Here is a 16566-nt window from a genome sequence, read left to right as displayed (position 1 = left end):
TAAGGAGAGCAGAGTGGTGTGTGGATTACCTCCAGAGTGTGGTGTAATTAGCCAGATTTGCAGGTGCTTTCATTTTAAAATGAAACTGCTGAGAGTACACGGCCCCACTGCAGATCTCCCCAGATTCATCCCTTTTTTCTTCTCCCAGTGGTGGAGATGATTCCAAGTTCCCCATGACAGTCCTTCCACAAAAGCACAAAGGCAGGAGAGAGGTCGCAAGCAAGGGTCCTTTTTCAATGCCCAGTTGTCCATCTGTAATGTACTTTGAGATCAGTGAGGTTAGTTTTTTCCCAGAACATAAAGGGAGTACCTAAAAATAATCTTTTTACTTTGTGAAATGTGGTAAGTGGAAATATTCCTTTGGGTCGACTCTTGCATAGTAAACATTTGGGAACCATTAAAGCTCCATGTAACGTGAGTGAGTTCATCTGGACTCCTAACTTGGGCTGATTTGCAGAGTTCACATTGTAGCTTTGACAGAGAGCTTTTGGCATTTGGTTGTCTGATGTTGAATATTACCCCAGAACGATGAATTTTAATAATCCTAGTTTGTAATCCTATAAGCCTATGTAATTAAATTCCCCCATCCAGTTTAGAGAACACAGATGCCCCGTGGCACAGTGACAATGACCGAAGTGAGCTGTTGCTCCCCATCCCTCACTGATGCTTTGAAAGATGTAAGCGAGCAGCTGCTGAGCCCTACCTCCTCTCAAATCCCCAGACTGAAAAGGGGAGTGGGATGTTCTTCTGTATCATGGGTCCTGCTCCTGTGATAGAGTTGCGAACGCTCTCCAGACACAGGTGTCATGAGTAAAGCGGAGCTGTGCATAGGTTTTCAGGACCCCTGCCTAGCAGTGCACAATGAAGGGAGATTCCATCCAGTCCTAATTGCAGTGTAAAATCCTCTTCCTCCCCTTTTCCCACCCCGACCCAATTTTACCCCAGTGTCTTCTCCACCCAACCTCAGTAACTCCAACTTGCCATCCAGGACAGATATCTCTTGCAGACTGACCATGTGAAGTCTGCAGGAATGAGGTCTGCCACACTTCTCCACAGCACTTGGGGGTCTAGAGCAGGAAACCCTGCCCTCCCCCAGGGTTGCCCTCCTGCCAGTCTCTCCAGGGCCAGCTTGAGGGTATGACGTAAGAGCAAGAGTGGGCAAGGGATATGTCGGAAGCTTGTCCTGGGCCCTGTTGAGGGGTCCTGTGGTCAGTTTCACGCTGATCTGTCGCCTCTTAGACCTCTCTGCACTGTGCTTGGGATTCTCCTTCTCTCTTCACTCCCCCAAGCTGTGCCTCTGTGCTCTTAGGAAATGCCAGGGAGAATTATACAACTTGAACTAGTTTGCCATGCTGCTGGGACACTCGTCTGTTACTGATTTCTTCTCTTTTTTTTATGAAGAGCATTTCCATTTCCCTTGCTCAGGAACCTCTGAGTGTATGTGCACAATTACCAAAATGCCGAGTCATCAGCATCCTACCTGTTGAGGAATGCAAGGCTCTGGGACACAAAAACATTGATCTTGCACAACACTCAGATGAGCTGGGACTTTCTTTGTCATGAAATGAGGATTCCTTTCTCATTTAAAAATTGCTTTTATATACCCGACCTTTGTAAGACAGTTGTATCTTCTGGTGTTGGGAATCCTTTGGGATTTTATGAATAAAGCTTCAATAGCATTTTTTTTACTTTAAAAAGAAAAAAAAAAGACATGTTTTTCCTCCCAGCACAACAGGGATGTCGCTTGTGTTTGACATGTGGGTCCTTGTGAGTGACAGCAGGGTGACACGCTTGTGCTGGGTGCCAGTGAAGATGAGTGCTTTGGGGAGATCAGGGATGAAGCTGTTTCCTCTGTTTCCAACAGGGAGTAGAGGTGATTCAGGCAGAAGTTGTTTAGTAGATACAATAGGGTTGTGGTTCCCTATCAGCCTCCCTGACCCTATCTTGAATTATGACATAAGGGATGAGGATGTAGAACAGCAGATGTGGGGTATGTGAAGCACATGTCCCACCAGGCAAGGTGGAGGATTATCAAGGAGCAATGTTCATTCCTCAGGGTAACTGAAACCACAAACACCTGCTCACACTCTCTTTGTTCCAAACTGAGTTGAGGATAAAACCCACCGGATCAAGGTGTGATTTCCAGACTCTGGTCACACCAAAGAAGCTGCACTCCTGCAGGACTGCCTGCCCCTCTTTTCCACAACAAACAGCCCTGAGGAAACACCACCGACTTACTTAGTCAGTCACCACCTCAGAACAGCCACAGTGGGCCTAGGCAAGCCAGACCTCGTCGGTTTGTTTTCAAGGGATCAGGACCAGACGTGAAATGGGTATTTTTCTGCCCAATGTTACTGCTATTTACAGTCATCTTGGTGTTTCATTCTGTTCTCCACGGCACCATCACTGTCCCTCTCGGTCCCTGGTCACTCTGGTGTCACCCAGCGGATAAGTAGGAGACCTGACTCCAGGACCCCCTGTTTCACGTGCTCTTATTAAACAGATGGACAGACAGACAGAAGGTCTTGATGCCCCCTGCGGCCTCTTCCTCAAGTTATGGGGCCAAGGCCTGAGGCTTCTTGGTGCCCTTGCATTCTCACTGCACACTATTTAATGCTCCAGTGCATTTCTGGAGTGTTCTTCTACCCACCCCTCACTTCAAGAAGTCAGCTTCCCTAAAATGACTTAGGTTGCAGGGGGAAAGCCTTCTGATTCCAGGGTGATTGAGAGCCCTGAAACCTTTTTAAAACAAAATTTAGATTCTAAATAAAAACTCCTTCAGGAATTCTTAGGTGCTGATTTGTTCATTCTGTACTTTTTTATTGAGTGCCTACTCTGGGCCAGGCACTGTGCTAGGTACCAGATGTACAACAATGACCAGAAAAGACAAGGTCTTTGCCCTCATAGAATTTATCATTGAACTGAGTAGACATTACAAATAAATGCAAACATGTAATTAATTAAAACTTGTGAAAAGTGCTTTAAAGGGATGAACAGGGGACAGTGATAGAGGAAAATAGGGGTAATCTTCTTACGGTGGCCAGACCAGGTCTTCAGAGAAGGCAGTGTTTCAGCTGAGACCTAATGACTGAGAAGTGAGAGCAGGGGTGGGGATGGTGCTAAAATGGGGGGAGGGGAGCAGGGGAAGTGGCATCTACTGAGGTGGGTATGCTTACATGGTTGAGGATCCCCAAGGTGGCCAGTAAGCTAGAGCGGAACAAGCAGGCGAGGAGAGGGAGCCCCAAGATGAGATCAGACAGGAAAGCAGGGCTCAAGTCATAGGGGGTTTAGGGGTCACAGCAAGGAGTATGGATTTTATTGAGATTCAACAGGAGGCTGATTTGTGTTTTTAAAATGTGCTTTTGACAGCTGAGGTGAGAACAGATTATGAGATTATAACTGGGGAGACCAGACTGTGGTCCAGGCGAGGGTGATGGTAACTGGGACTTGAGTGGAGACAGAGGTAGAGGCAGATGAGTTTATTATGTCGGGGAAGTGGAGACTTGATGTGGGGCTGACAGATTGGCAGGAGTCACGGGAGACTCCCAGGTTTCTGGTTTAAGTAACAGCATGTATGTGAATGACACTGAGAAGGGGAACACCGGAGGTGGAACCCTTAATTCTATAATCCGATCAAGGCAGTGATTATTCTGGCTCTAATGAGAAAATGATTCAACCTACTGTCATTTTAGTCTTTCCACTGCTACATGGTTTGCCAGACAACAATAACAGCCTGGCAGCTAAACAGATTGACAGACCTCCAGAAGTCACTCCAAATAGAAGCTAATCATTTTGATGGACGGCAGCATTATCTTAAGAGACAGAATTAAATTCCCAAGGTTCTTCCCTGAAAGAACCAAGGAGCAGAATCTCTGAGGAATCAGACTCTTCATTGGAGCCCCTGAACTGAATCTGTGTTAGGAGAGGCTGACAGCCTCCCATTTCTCTTTTTTTGGGAAGAAATGAAGAGTGGCGTCAGCTGGGAAGCAGAGGGGTGGGAGGGGCTTTGCGGTCTCTCATTCAGGGTTATTCTGTGGTGGAGATAATGCTAGGGTCACCTTAAGAACCTCTCTTCTCTTCTGTTGATCCTGGGAGGGCAGTTCACACGGTCACTTTGAAACCAAGTGATGTGGTCTTAACTGAACATTCTCAAGAAGTGGTTCTTGAAAATGGAAAAAGAAGCCGGCTCTGAACATTTAAGAGGCCTTTGACAGAAGGCCTGGAGGGTTATTCCAGCTTCCAGCCTTTGAGCCTAGAAAGAGCCCTGCCCTAGACCCACCCTTTAGGGGGCCCCACTTTGGCCCTCCTCAGCTCCACGCCTCTCTGTGGGGTGAGTAGTTCACAGAGCCAAAGGGATGTACCACCCAGAGCTGTGTTCTTCCTTCTAGACCACGTTTCAGATATGGGAATCCTGAATTCCCCACCCAAACAGCTCTGGGAGACCGGGCCAGGAAGCCCTAGGGCAGAGCTGGTTCTCCCCCTACAGCCCATTTTCCAGCACAAAACTCTTCAGGAGCCTGATCCGGCCTGCTAGGTTTTTAAGAAGTTATATTTGTCAAAGACAAGGATAGAACATATTTTAACAGTTTATTGATGTGATTTAAATATCTATCCACATGGTTTATGGGCCTCCGCTTGTCCCCGGCCCTGCCAGTGTTGGGGCCTGCGTCATCCCCTCTGAAATGCCTCACCACGGTGAGGGCTGCTTACCTGTGCTGTGACAGGTGATTTTTAGGGCAAACCTAAGGCCTCAGCCTTTCTAAAGGAAGGTTTGTGAATGGAGTTTATATAAAAGAACTCACCCCAATAGAGGGTCTCATGGTCTGGGGTAGCAACCCGCACTCACAGAAGGGTCCTCATCTCCTGCACGTACCCCAGAACCGAGAAAGGCAGTGGCCCACCCAGCTTCTCGCTGGTGGAGGCCGTGGGGAGCAGGAGGAGCCTGGGCTGAGTGGAGCCGTGAGGCCTTAGGTATTTGCTCCTCGTGAATGGAACAGCCAGGCGTTTTCCTGGGCTCTGGTGGGAGGGGAGAGGGCCCGATCCGCCGCCCGGTGTTGCCATCACCTGAACGTACTGCGAGACCTCGGTAAACGACACCCCTATCTCTCTCTCCCTCTTTCTGTTCCCCTCTCCTTCCTCCCTACCCCTCCCTCCTTGCCTTTTTCTCCCTCTCCTCTCTCTCACCCTCTGCAGTAAACCGGTCCCCTTCCCGCTGCAGCGGGTTGAACCGCTCCGAGTCTCCGAGCCGTGAGCGCAGCGACTTTGGGGAAAGCAACACCCAGCTGTGCAGTAGCAGCAACAACCTCTACACACCCGACTACTCAGTCCACATCCTCAGCGACGTGCAGTTCGTGAAGGTAGCTCCGCAGGGAGGGCTGTCCCCTCACTCCCAGCCAGCAGCATCCTGTTCCCCCTGTTCCAAGATAATGCTGCGTGGCAATTGCTCCCTGGCTTTCTAAAGGCCCTGGTTTCGGTTAGCTTTATTCTGTTCATTATTTATCACCGTTATTGTTCCTTTGTTCGTTTGAACCATGATTGTTCGTTAAGATCTCCTGATCCCCATTTTTCATTGTGGAGAAACTGAGGCACGAAGCGATAGGGAATTAGCTTGCCTGAGACAAGCTGCCGGCAGAACTGTTTCCTTTGGATGCCCTGCCATTGGCACCAGGTTGATTTTGTTTATTCAAGATAAATTTGCAGGTGATTAATAAACCAAGGGTATAGAAGAAACCATGCTATGATTTTACATGTGGATAAGATTTTACGTATTAATATTTAAAGTCTAAAACACAATTCAGTCTGTATGTTAGCTGAAAATATTTTGTCGTTGAAAATATTATTATACCCCCTTGCTGTCACTGAGCTATTTGAAGAGAGCCGCTTTGCAAGTGCAGTAGAGAGAGGCAGCAGTGCTTATCGCCTTGTAATTAAGGAGGAGAGCTGTTTCTTCATACCCCTCATTGAGATTGGTAGTGGACAGAAACATTCTAAGATTCCCTCCTTTCTCTTGCTTTGATAGGTTTTATTTTGTTTGTTTTGTTTGCTAGCATTCCACAAACCATTACACACTTGGCCTGAGATCAGAAGGGAACCCATTTACCCGAGTCCAACTAAACACCCAACGTGCTCACTTGGTAACAGTCATCCCAGTTGCAGGCCGGGTGAGAGGTGTATGGAAATCACAAAGGTGGGAGGACGTCCTTTCCTTCTGTTGAGAACACTCACCCTGATTATTTGAGTGTGGTGTGTGCTGGCTGGCTTTCTATGTTCCAGAGCTCTGCAAACACCCTGAATTAAAACTCAAGAGCGTTGAGAAAAGTAACCATGGAGAAGAGGGGTCACTCCTGGGGGGTGGGCTGGGACAATGACTGTTGGTGGGGTGCTGTGTGCCATGCACTTTAAGTCCTTGAACGAATTTCCCACTGAGTCCTACAGCCACCTTAACAGGTAGGTACTGTGTCATCCCCACTTTATAGACGACGTGGGAGCTTGAGGAGTATAAGGTCACGTGGCTGTGACGTGGCAGAGCCAAACTTCAGATTGAGTCTCTCTGTCTCCAGAGTCCAAGCCTTCGAGTCCTTGGGCTTTGGGGAGAGTTTAGTGAAATCGGAGCTGACAGAGCCCGGGAGAAGCGCTTTAGGCACTAACCCAACAGCACGCACGGTGTGTGTGACTGTGGACACTTAACTAGTCTATCGTGACAGTGAGAATGAACCTCAGAAAACCGCAGCCCACGATTCTCCTCCCTCTTGCTTCCAGCCCTGAAGCCCTCTCATTGCAGACCTTCCTCAGAAGTGGAGGTAGGAAAAAATGGGAGAAGAGAAATTCTGCTAAACTAACTCTTAGTGGTTTGTAGTACTGGGCACATGGTTTGTGGGAAAAGAAACTGAATGTCGCTATATGAGTCAGTGGTTCAACAGATATTTACTGACTACCTGCTCGTGCTTGGCACTGTATAGGCATCAGCGAGATACCATGGTGAACAAGACAGCAAGCTCCTACCTTTCTAGAGCTTCCATGCTCATAGGGGGAGAAAGATGATAAACAAGTAACTACATAAATAACCTAGGTAATTTAGGGGAGTGATGAAGGCTATGAAGGAAATAAACTGGATCATGGGATAAACAGTGATTGGGCGGAGTTGGCAAGGAGGCTGCTTTAGAAATGGTTATCAGAGCAGGCTGAGAGAGCAAGTCTCTTTTGTTGAGACCTGGAAGGGGATGTGGAGAGAATGTTCAAGATAGAAACAACAGAGGCAGGAAAGAGCTTGGTGGTCCAAGGAGGATCTTTGTTCTGGCACATTATGCGCAAAGATGAGGCCGATGTGAGTTGGGAATGGAGTGCTGGCAGCAGTATTGCCTGGAATCTTTAGGCCAGGGTATGGTGTCTGGATTCTGTTTTAAGTGCATTGGGAATTTTTGTTAAGTTTGTTTCTCAGGTCTTTCCATTTGTCTTAGTCTATTTGGGCTGCTATAACAATTACCATCAACTGGGTGGCTTAAACCACAAACATTTATTTCTCACAGTTCTGGAGGCTGCATCTCCAAGTTCAAGGTGCTGGCAGATCCAGGTGGTTTCTGGTCTAGTGAGAGCCCACTTCTTGGTTTGAAAATGGCTGTCTTCTCTTTGTATCCTCATATGGCGGGGAGGAGAGAGAGAGGAAGAAGGCTCTCTTCTTGTAAGGACGCTAATCCCATTCGTGAAGGCTCCCCCTCCTCATGACCTAATTACCCCCACCTCCTAATGCCATCACCTTGGGGGTTAGGGTTTCAGCATATGAATTTGGGAGGGGACACAAACATTCAGTCCATAACACCATTTATATCTTAAGTTGAGAAAATCCATATGAGGCTTTGAGGAGAAAAGTGAATGAGATTTTGAGGAGTGGTGTTTAATGAGCAACTGTGATGAGCCCAGAGTTTTTTGAAACATCTCTGGGAGTGCATAGATTGGAGGGCACTTTCAGGAGCTGGATCTGGCAACTCCTCAAAGAGGAATGTTAGGATGAATACCTAACACTAAGATTGTAAGGATTTTCCTAAAACTTACAGTTGATCTCATATATCCACCCCTAAAACATAAAGAAAGGGAACATTCTATAAATAACAAGGAGCATAAAAGGCAAATCTCTTTCCTGACATGAGCCAGTGAGGTGTTGAGAACTCCAAATCTGAGGTCAATTCTCAGGTGCAGGTGTCGTCCTTTTTCTCAGGCCAGAGGACCTTGCTGTGACTAGGGCAGCCGAGCATCACAGCACATGGTCTGTTTTTCTACCTAGATATTTTGAAATTGAGAAGACTACATGTCAAAAGTAGAAGTTGAGGGGAGGACAGAAACAGTTAAAGCATAATTCAGAAACCTCTTTCAACTTGTGGCTCTAGTCTCTTAAAAACTTCAGTTGCAATGGGTTGTTCTACAGAAGGGGACGTTGTGAGTTCAAGCTCTTGTTTAACACAAGGGTTTGATTTTCTCTTTTGTTTTTTAATGTAAGTTATCAATAAGATGATACAGTCAACTGACGCTGAGATTTTTTCCTCCTGACTGAATGGACTTTTAGGGCCATGTTCAGGCTGCTCTTTTACTCACCTCCTCAAACCCGCCTTTTTTTAACATGAAGAGAGTTTTTGAGGAAGCTCAAGGGGTGATTTCACTGGCCAAAGCCCCTGTGACTGTCTGCAAGGGCTTTTTCTGTCCAACAGACTAAGTTCTAGAACTGTTCATTAAGTCCAGGAGTAATTTGAGTTCAAGATAAAATTAGAAAGAAAGGTGTATCCAATGAGTATCTGGGAAAGGTATTAAAGCCATGATTAATAGTAGTTAATAAGTTATGAAGGTACCAAAGAATCCTTATGAATTTTTTAAATGTATTCTGTAAGTATCACTTTTAAATTAAGAATATTTAGCAGATGTTGTATAGACTGAATTGTGTAACCGTGGCCAAGATGCCCCATCACCATCCGGTGGCAGAATCTCTAAATTGCAGAATCCTGTTTTGAGGGATGAATAAACCACCTGAAAGTTGAAAATGTAAACAGAACATCATAAAATGATTGGAAACATCACACTGGCTGAAAGGTTAACTTCTGGACACATTGACTGCTAAGTCAAAATGTCCCAAAGGGTACCCTTAACTCCTATTAGTTTCAAGATAAACAGGTCTCCATTTCCTATGTAATTTAGAGGATGCTTGAGTTCTTAACTGGCCAGAGTATCAGGCAACTTTAACTCAAGCTACTGTTAAGAAATGGTTGTAGCTACAGTAATGAAAAAAGAATAAGAACATATTGTCTTTTGAACAGTGGTTAGATTCCCTCAATGCCAATCAGTAAGTATTTGTTGAGCATTAAGGCTGGTTCTAGGCACCATGACCAATACTCAAGAAATACAGTTGGGGAGAAGAAACGTAAGTCAAATGACAGTAAGCGATGCAGGGTAGTATCTAATTGATTACAAAATCGTATGGCACTTTATTTTAAGCACTAATTTGGCTGGAGAATGTGCTGGACCTTTAAGAATCAGGAAAGAATAAGAGGAGAGTGAAGGCCATGCCAAGAGCGAGGAACAGGGAACACTGATAAATAGGGGTATGGAAGGCAAGTGAACATGGCGCATTCAAGGAATGTGAAAGAGGAGCTGAGCTGGACCAGTGGTTCTGACTGGCAAGCAGTGGGGCACTATGGCCATGCAAGGCTGTATTATCAAAACTGGGCAGAGCCGTTTAGTTGATCTGCTGGACCGTCACTGTCTGTTACAGTAGCCAGTTGCCACGTGTGACTGATGAGCACATGAAATGTGGCTCATCCAAATTGATGTTTGGTAAAATGTAAAATAGTGGTTTGGCCAAAAAGTTCATTCATTTAGTGAAAATGTTGTTCAATAAAGTTCTTTGTGAAAATGAAAAATGTGTCTTTTAGTCGCACTTAAAACCAAACAAACTTTTTGGCCAACCCAATACATATTGAATTCCAAAGACTTGGTACGAAGATGAATGTAAGATTCCTTATTAATTATTTTATATTGGTGACATGTTGAAGTGAAGTTATTTTGGGTACATTGGGTCAAATGAAATATATGTATTATTAAAATTAATTTCACATGTTTGTTTTTACCTTTTAAAAATGTGACAACTAGAGAATTTTAATTTACCTATGTGACTCACATTATTTTTCTCTTGGGCAGTACTGTAGTATGTAGAAAAGGCTTCATAGTTGAACAAGGGGAGGGAACTGACAAAAAGTGATGCTTGAATCTAGAAGTGCAGCTGGGGAGATTCCCTGAATACATTTCCAGAGAGGTGCCTTCTCAAATTTCTTTCAAGGTGACACATTGACATGGTATTTGTGATATTTTTTTTAGCTTAAAAAGAGGAAGCAGTGTGAAAGCAAGGCTGTGAGATGCCTAGAGCAGGTAACCAATGGGCAGTGCCTTTGTCTTGAACAGGCAGTGTGTTTCACACCATATTTTCTAGGCGAAGGGTCTTCTTTAACTAAACTGGAAGCCAAATCTAAACTAACTAGTTAAAAGAACCCAAACAATAATATCAAGTGCTTTGTTGGGCTTATGAAGTGTCATTTAGGAAATTTTCCTGTTCAAGCCAGGAGAACCTGCAAGACTCCAAAGAAAGCTTCACCTTTATAAACCCGTGGGCACATTAGAAAATTGAGTTTTGATGATAACCTTGGCTCAGACCATGTGCCAGCTTCTCTGCAGTCATCTGATGCCTATGGACCCCCCAAAAACACAGCAGTTTTGGGGGGACCTCCCCTAAAGTTTTGTGAAAGGCAGCCTCCATGGGCATGTGAAAGGCAGCCTAATGCAGCCAGGTGTGTTTGCAGTGTACAGAGCTGAGCTCAGATGATTTCCCCTGGAGAGCAAGAGTAAAGGCCCTTTAAAGTGAAATGCCCAGATTGCAAGGGGCGCCATTATCAGACCCTGGAGTTTCCCCTCTGAGAACTTGGAGTTCCACATTCCCACTTCATCTTCCATCTCCCTGGCCCCAAAGAATGAATAGCACTTTCCCAGGCAGAACACACATCACATGGCTGGGACTCTGAAGGCTTGCTAACTGTCAAACCTTGGGCAAGTCCCCCATCTTTCTGGACCTCATTTTCTTATTTGTAAAATGGGCATCACGAGACCTCTCATGCCTACCCCATGCAGTCATTGTGACCAAAGGAGATAACACATTCCTAAGTGCTCTGTGAGCCATAATGCACTGTATCCTCATATCCCAACATCTGTCTGCAAAAGCAAGCTCTCCTGGGTAACACTAGCACTAGAGCTTTCACCAGCGTCTGAAAATCTAATCATCAGTTCCATCTCTTTTGGATATTTGTAGAACTTTCAGTAATATATAGGGTTTCCAAAAATAAAGAAATAACCCAATGATGTTTTAAATAAAAAATTGAAAAGAAATTGCAAACCAATTTCATGAAAACGCTATCAGGAATGAGTTTGTTACTGCAAGTAAATAAATTTATTTGTGAGCTTCCTGGTCATAAAAGGAAAAAGGAGAAACCTAGTGGATATTTGAGTTCTCATCCAATATAAGAAAGTATATAATTCATCTAGAGAAAGGAGCTTATTCCTGGCACTAATTTCATAAAGGATTTATCAGATGGATTCCTATATGACTATGGAAGGCATCAGAAAAAAATAATAGTAATAAATTGGCTTCATCGGTGGTTTTGCCAGAGTTTATGTTCTTCATTTGGAGGGTTCTTATTTCAGCCCTTGACACAAGCTGGGGGTCTTGCTCTTGCCGAGTCCCCACTGACTGCCCTTTAGGAAGAGGGTCCTTGGCAACAGTATAAGCCTGTGTTTTAAACCTCTCAGTGGGCAACCACCCTGCTAACTGAAGATGCCCTCCATCCTCTCCTGGGTCTCGGGAGAAGGCTTGGCTCCGCCAGAGTCCAGAGCCAATAAAAATGAACAGAGGGAACTCTGGTGGCAAACAAGCAAAAGGGTCCCCTAATTGTCCCTTAACTGCTGGGCTGCTACAACTTGGGTAAGGCCCCCAGATCATGGATCCCGGGCCACCAAGGCCGGGGGTTCCCAAGCACCTTAGTGGGGCTGCTTCTGAGCTCAGGGAGGCAGACTACATCCAGGGAGGGCTCTGCCCAGCTCCTCCGGATCTTCCGCCCCTTCCTTCCAGATCACGCGGCAGCAGTACCAGAATGCGCTCACCGCCTGCCGCATGGACAGCACACCCCAGTCCCCCGACATGGAGGCCTTCGCTGACGGGGACTGCACCAAGGCCCCCATGACCCGGGGCACGCCCCAGACCCCCAAGGATGACCCTGCTGTCACCCTCCTGAGCAACAGGAACAGCCTGCCGTGTAAGTCAGTTGGGAGGATGCTGGGCCGGGCTACCGTGGGGTAGGGACGGCCCTGCCTTCCTCCTCAGCCCTGCCCAGAGCTGCCATCTTGTCCTCATGGGGCCCCAGGTCTTCTACAAAGCAGGGAGGTGACGCACGCACTGTCCTCCCCAGGCAGCCGTTCAGATGGGCTGAGAAGCCCCGGTGAGGTCGTGTACCTGAGGATGGAGGAGATGGCCTTCACCCAGGAGGAGATGACAGACTTCGAGGAGCAGAGCACACAGCAACTCTCACTGTCTCCTGCAGCTGTTCCCATGAGAGCAGGTCAGGGAGGGAAACTGGGCCCTGCAGGAACAAGTGGGGGTGGGTGTCAAGGCCACCAGGTGCTGGGATGGCCCAGGGTGAGCCATGTGAGGGAAGTCTGGGACCCCTGTCCCCATGTAAAACTTCCCACCTCCTTATTCCACCAGGGAAGGGAAACTAAGGCTTACTGTGCACCTACCATGCGTCAGACCCATCTTAATCCATTCTCCTAGGAAAACTGTGTGTAGGACACTGTTAGCTAGGTTTCCACCTGGATTCAGATCCTGGCTTCTCCACTTAGGAGCTCTGCAACTTTAGGCAAGTTACTTTAACCTAAGACTAGGTTTCCTTATCTTAATAGATATGTTTCCTTATATTAGTAGATATAAATCACAGTGGCTAGCTCATGAAGTAGCTTTGAGCATAAATGAGATAACATTTACAGGAGGGCACATCATAGTACTTGGTACCATGCTCCCTAAATGTTAGGTATCAATAGTTATTATTAGGCCTAATTTACAGATTAGGAAACTGAGGTCAGCCATCACTCTTACTGACAAGGCTCGTCCCTTCCTTTGGGCCCCAGAATCTAGCTAGTAAGCTGGTTTTGAACTTTCACTTGCTGAGGAACATCAACCAAAACACCCTACCTGGATCCCTGGGTGTGTAAGTGGAAAGGCTTGTGTTCTTTCTTCTTTCCTTTCTCTCAGCATCAGATAGTGAATGTTGTCATATCAACCTGGACACAGAGACCAGCCGCTGCAGTAGCAGCTTTGAGGAAACCATGGGCCAGAAGTTGCTGAGAACCTTGAGTGAGTAGCTCTTCACCCAGATGAAAACGGCCCACCAGCTGGTTAGTACAAAAAACATGTTACGATCTTATTCCTGGAGGAGGAACCATTGACTCCTGTTGGGAACCCTAATGAGGTACAATTGTGGAAACCCATAATAGGGCTCAGGCGGTACTGCACCTTTGATACTTTGGGGAACTGTCCCACTTAGTTGGTGGTCGTCTAGGACAGGAGTCTGCAAACCATGGCCACAGATCAAATCCTGACCTCCCCCCCCTGCCCATTCCTGTAAAAAATAAAGACTTACTGGATCATAGAACCCCCTTGTTATTGATGGCCACAATGGCAGAGTTGAGTAGTTGCAACAGGGACCAAATGGCCTTCAAAACCTAAAATATTTACAATCTGGTCCTTTAAGGAAAGAATTGGTGTTTGGGACACTCAATAAAAAGGAAAGCAATATCCTCCATGGAAGGAAGACCATGGCAGAGAGAACAAGGTGAAAAATACTCCTTCCTAAAAACAATGGAGCTGGGAACAGAGTGCCCTTCCATCCTTGAGGGCAGTTATATAATTACCCCCACGTACCCCAGTGCAGAAGGGAGGTTGCCTCTGATCTAGAGAATGTAGGTCCCTGGGAGGATGGTACTCCCAACCAAACCACCACCCCTGGCTCAGGGACATCAAAGTCCGTGAGACCAGTCCTCTCTCAGAGGGTGTCTGGCAGTCATTTGAGCTGGGGATGGGGAGGCGTGATCCTGAGGCATTATGTGGGCTTCGCTCAGTCTCCTCCAGGAAATCTCCATTCCATTGGCACTAGCCTGGGTGTGTGGCTTTTTGGAGATGTCATCTCAGGTGGAAGGTGCATCCTAATCCTTCAAGATGTAAATATGCTGATGTCAGCACCAGGAGACAATGCAGGTTACTTCTGACAAACTATCAAGGGCTTTGTCTCCATTCCTGCTTCTATTTTGAAGAAAGCTTAGACCACCGAGAGAGTATCAGTGTCCTCCCAGTCTTGAAGATTGATCCTTACAAGGTGTGTTTTTCAGGTGGTCGAAAAAGGAAGAGGTCACCAGATGGAGACAGAACCTCTGAGGAGAACTCCAACTTAACCCCTCTCATCACATGACAGGGCAGTCAGCGTTCGCTGGGTGCGTGAGATTCCAGAGCTTTGGGGAGAACCCGTCCTCCCATCATCTGCTTCTCCCCAAGGCCTCCCACAGGTGACAGAGCGTTCCGCTTTCCTTACCACCTCTTCACCCCTAGCTGTCAGTTTGGCAGATTTTCCCTCGTTCCTCCAGTTTGACTCAGAGCCTTGCGGTAGCCATAACGGAAGGAGGTGCCTCAGTGGAACATGCTAGAAATGGTCTTATCCACAGCACAGTCTGGGACTGGAGAAGAAATGACCCCAGGCTGACAGTGCCACTCGAGGATCCCTGATGTCCTTTTTTGTTCTTTGGTGTCCCCTGGCACCATATTTCATACTTAGCTTAGGTCAAAAGGTGCCACTGGCAGACGGGCACAAAGGAGGCTGGAGCAGCAGATAGGAAGATTAGTTCAGGAGATGCACCAAGAATTCCTCCAGAACTTTAGAGCAGCGGGACAGTCACGTTGGCATGTGAAGTTACAGGACAGAAAACTGTCAGTGACCAGTTTCCTGTTAGATAAGGGTTCCAGCAGCCTGGGAGGTGTGTCTCAGCTGGAATGGAAAGAATGTGAGATGGAACCTCAAGTCACTATTTCCCAGGGACACATCTGTTTTGGCTCCTGATCAGTACTCATCAATCCAACGATAAATCTGCTCTGGAAGAGGAGGAGCAGGGAGCAGAGAACCCCATTTGGGAGCCAGAGATGGAACTTCAGGTTTTAAGTTCAAAAAATATATATATGTGGAAAGTTTTTAGCCATGACAAACCAAAGAGTGCCCAGGTCGGCCAAGAAGGATGCAAGCTCTCATGGAACTTCAGTGTATATTACACTGGAACACTGAAGAATCACTCTTCTTTTTTCATCCATTCCCCCCACCCCCACCCATTACTCCACTCCAGCAAGTCAGCTGAGTGTACTTTATTCTAAGAACGTACTGATCTTAGATCTCTGGTTTTTCACCTGATGTTGGGGCAGGTGCAATTCCAAGCATCACCACCAGATGGCAGGATGACTGCACAGACCTACTTGAAGAATAAACTCGTTCTGATCCGGAACCACAGAGCCAGCCTTAGGGAAAATGTGGAAGTAAGTGAAGGTTGTCTTTGGGACACCTGCCCCCCTTTCTGATGTATATCCCACCCCTAGATCAGGGATCCAGTGATCCAGTGCTACCTGCTGATCTCCAAACCATTCCCTAACTTTTCTCTGGGGTATACCATTCAGGCTTCCCTTCCCTTCCTCCAAAACCATTACCCTCACCTCCCCCCACCCATTCAATCAATAATCACATGGGGAGTGGGGAGGCTGATAATTCCTCTGGGTCATTTGCATCTCAAAAGAAAATACCCAGAGGAACCTTTAACTCAGGGGGTCCTTAACTTGGGGTCCATTGCTCCAGGGGGTCCATTGTTGGACTTCAGAGGGTCTATGAAACCCCTGACTCTGTCAGAATTTAGTGTCTGCGTTCTTATGTGTGTTTTCCAGAGGGCTAAAGCTTTCATACGATTTTCAAAGGTCTCAGACCCACAAAGTGTTAAAACCCACTATTTTAACTAGTGGAACTTTCAGCCCAGAGTTTCTGCAGTGCAGAGTGAAGTGAATACTCGGTAGTTTGAGACAGATTTTTAGTTGTAAATGGTCTTCTCAAGTGTCCATCAAATCGATAGGGAAAGCTGGCACCCACCACGTGGAAGTCGTCAGAAACCCTTGACACACCCTGTGGTACTACTGTACAGCCTACACCCCACATAACTTGGTCCCCCTGCCCCACCAAACCAGAGCAGGTGTTGCCAACAGGAGGGGCACAGCATGTGGAAGTAGACTTTCCAGCTGGAGATGCCTTTTTCAGCGATGTATTATTGACTTCACATCCCTTGCCTGGCTCTGCCTGAGGCTCAGCAGTGCATGACTTCTTGTAGATAACTCCCAGCTACTACCCACCCCCAACACCTACTCTTGCCTGGTAGAAATAGGCAAAGTGTCAGCCCTTGGTGCTGGGTGCT

At 46.6% G+C, this 16566-nt stretch overlaps 1 protein-coding gene across 1 annotated transcript in view; it reads left to right on the top strand.

Annotated features, from left to right (window-relative positions):
• The window catches only part of CNNM1 (cyclin and CBS domain divalent metal cation transport mediator 1), a 50677-nt gene extending 36084 nt beyond the window's left edge, over window positions 1–14593 (top strand). The window contains exons 7-11 of the mRNA XM_061194577.1: window positions 5194–5357; window positions 12155–12338; window positions 12492–12641; window positions 13331–13432; window positions 14464–14593. Coding sequence (XP_061050560.1) covers window positions 5194–5357; window positions 12155–12338; window positions 12492–12641; window positions 13331–13432; window positions 14464–14543 — 680 coding nt within the window. The 3' untranslated portion in view covers window positions 14544–14593. The remainder of the gene's footprint in view (window positions 1–5193; window positions 5358–12154; window positions 12339–12491; window positions 12642–13330; window positions 13433–14463) is intronic.
• Window positions 14594–16566: the final 1973 nt, after the last annotated feature.

Source organism: Eubalaena glacialis, chromosome 1, assembly GCF_028564815.1.
Source record: "Eubalaena glacialis isolate mEubGla1 chromosome 1, mEubGla1.1.hap2.+ XY, whole genome shotgun sequence".
NCBI classification, from domain to species: domain Eukaryota; kingdom Metazoa; phylum Chordata; class Mammalia; order Artiodactyla; family Balaenidae; genus Eubalaena; species Eubalaena glacialis.
Note: the sequence above shows the minus strand (reverse complement) of the source record. Positions and strands in the feature narration are given on the sequence as shown.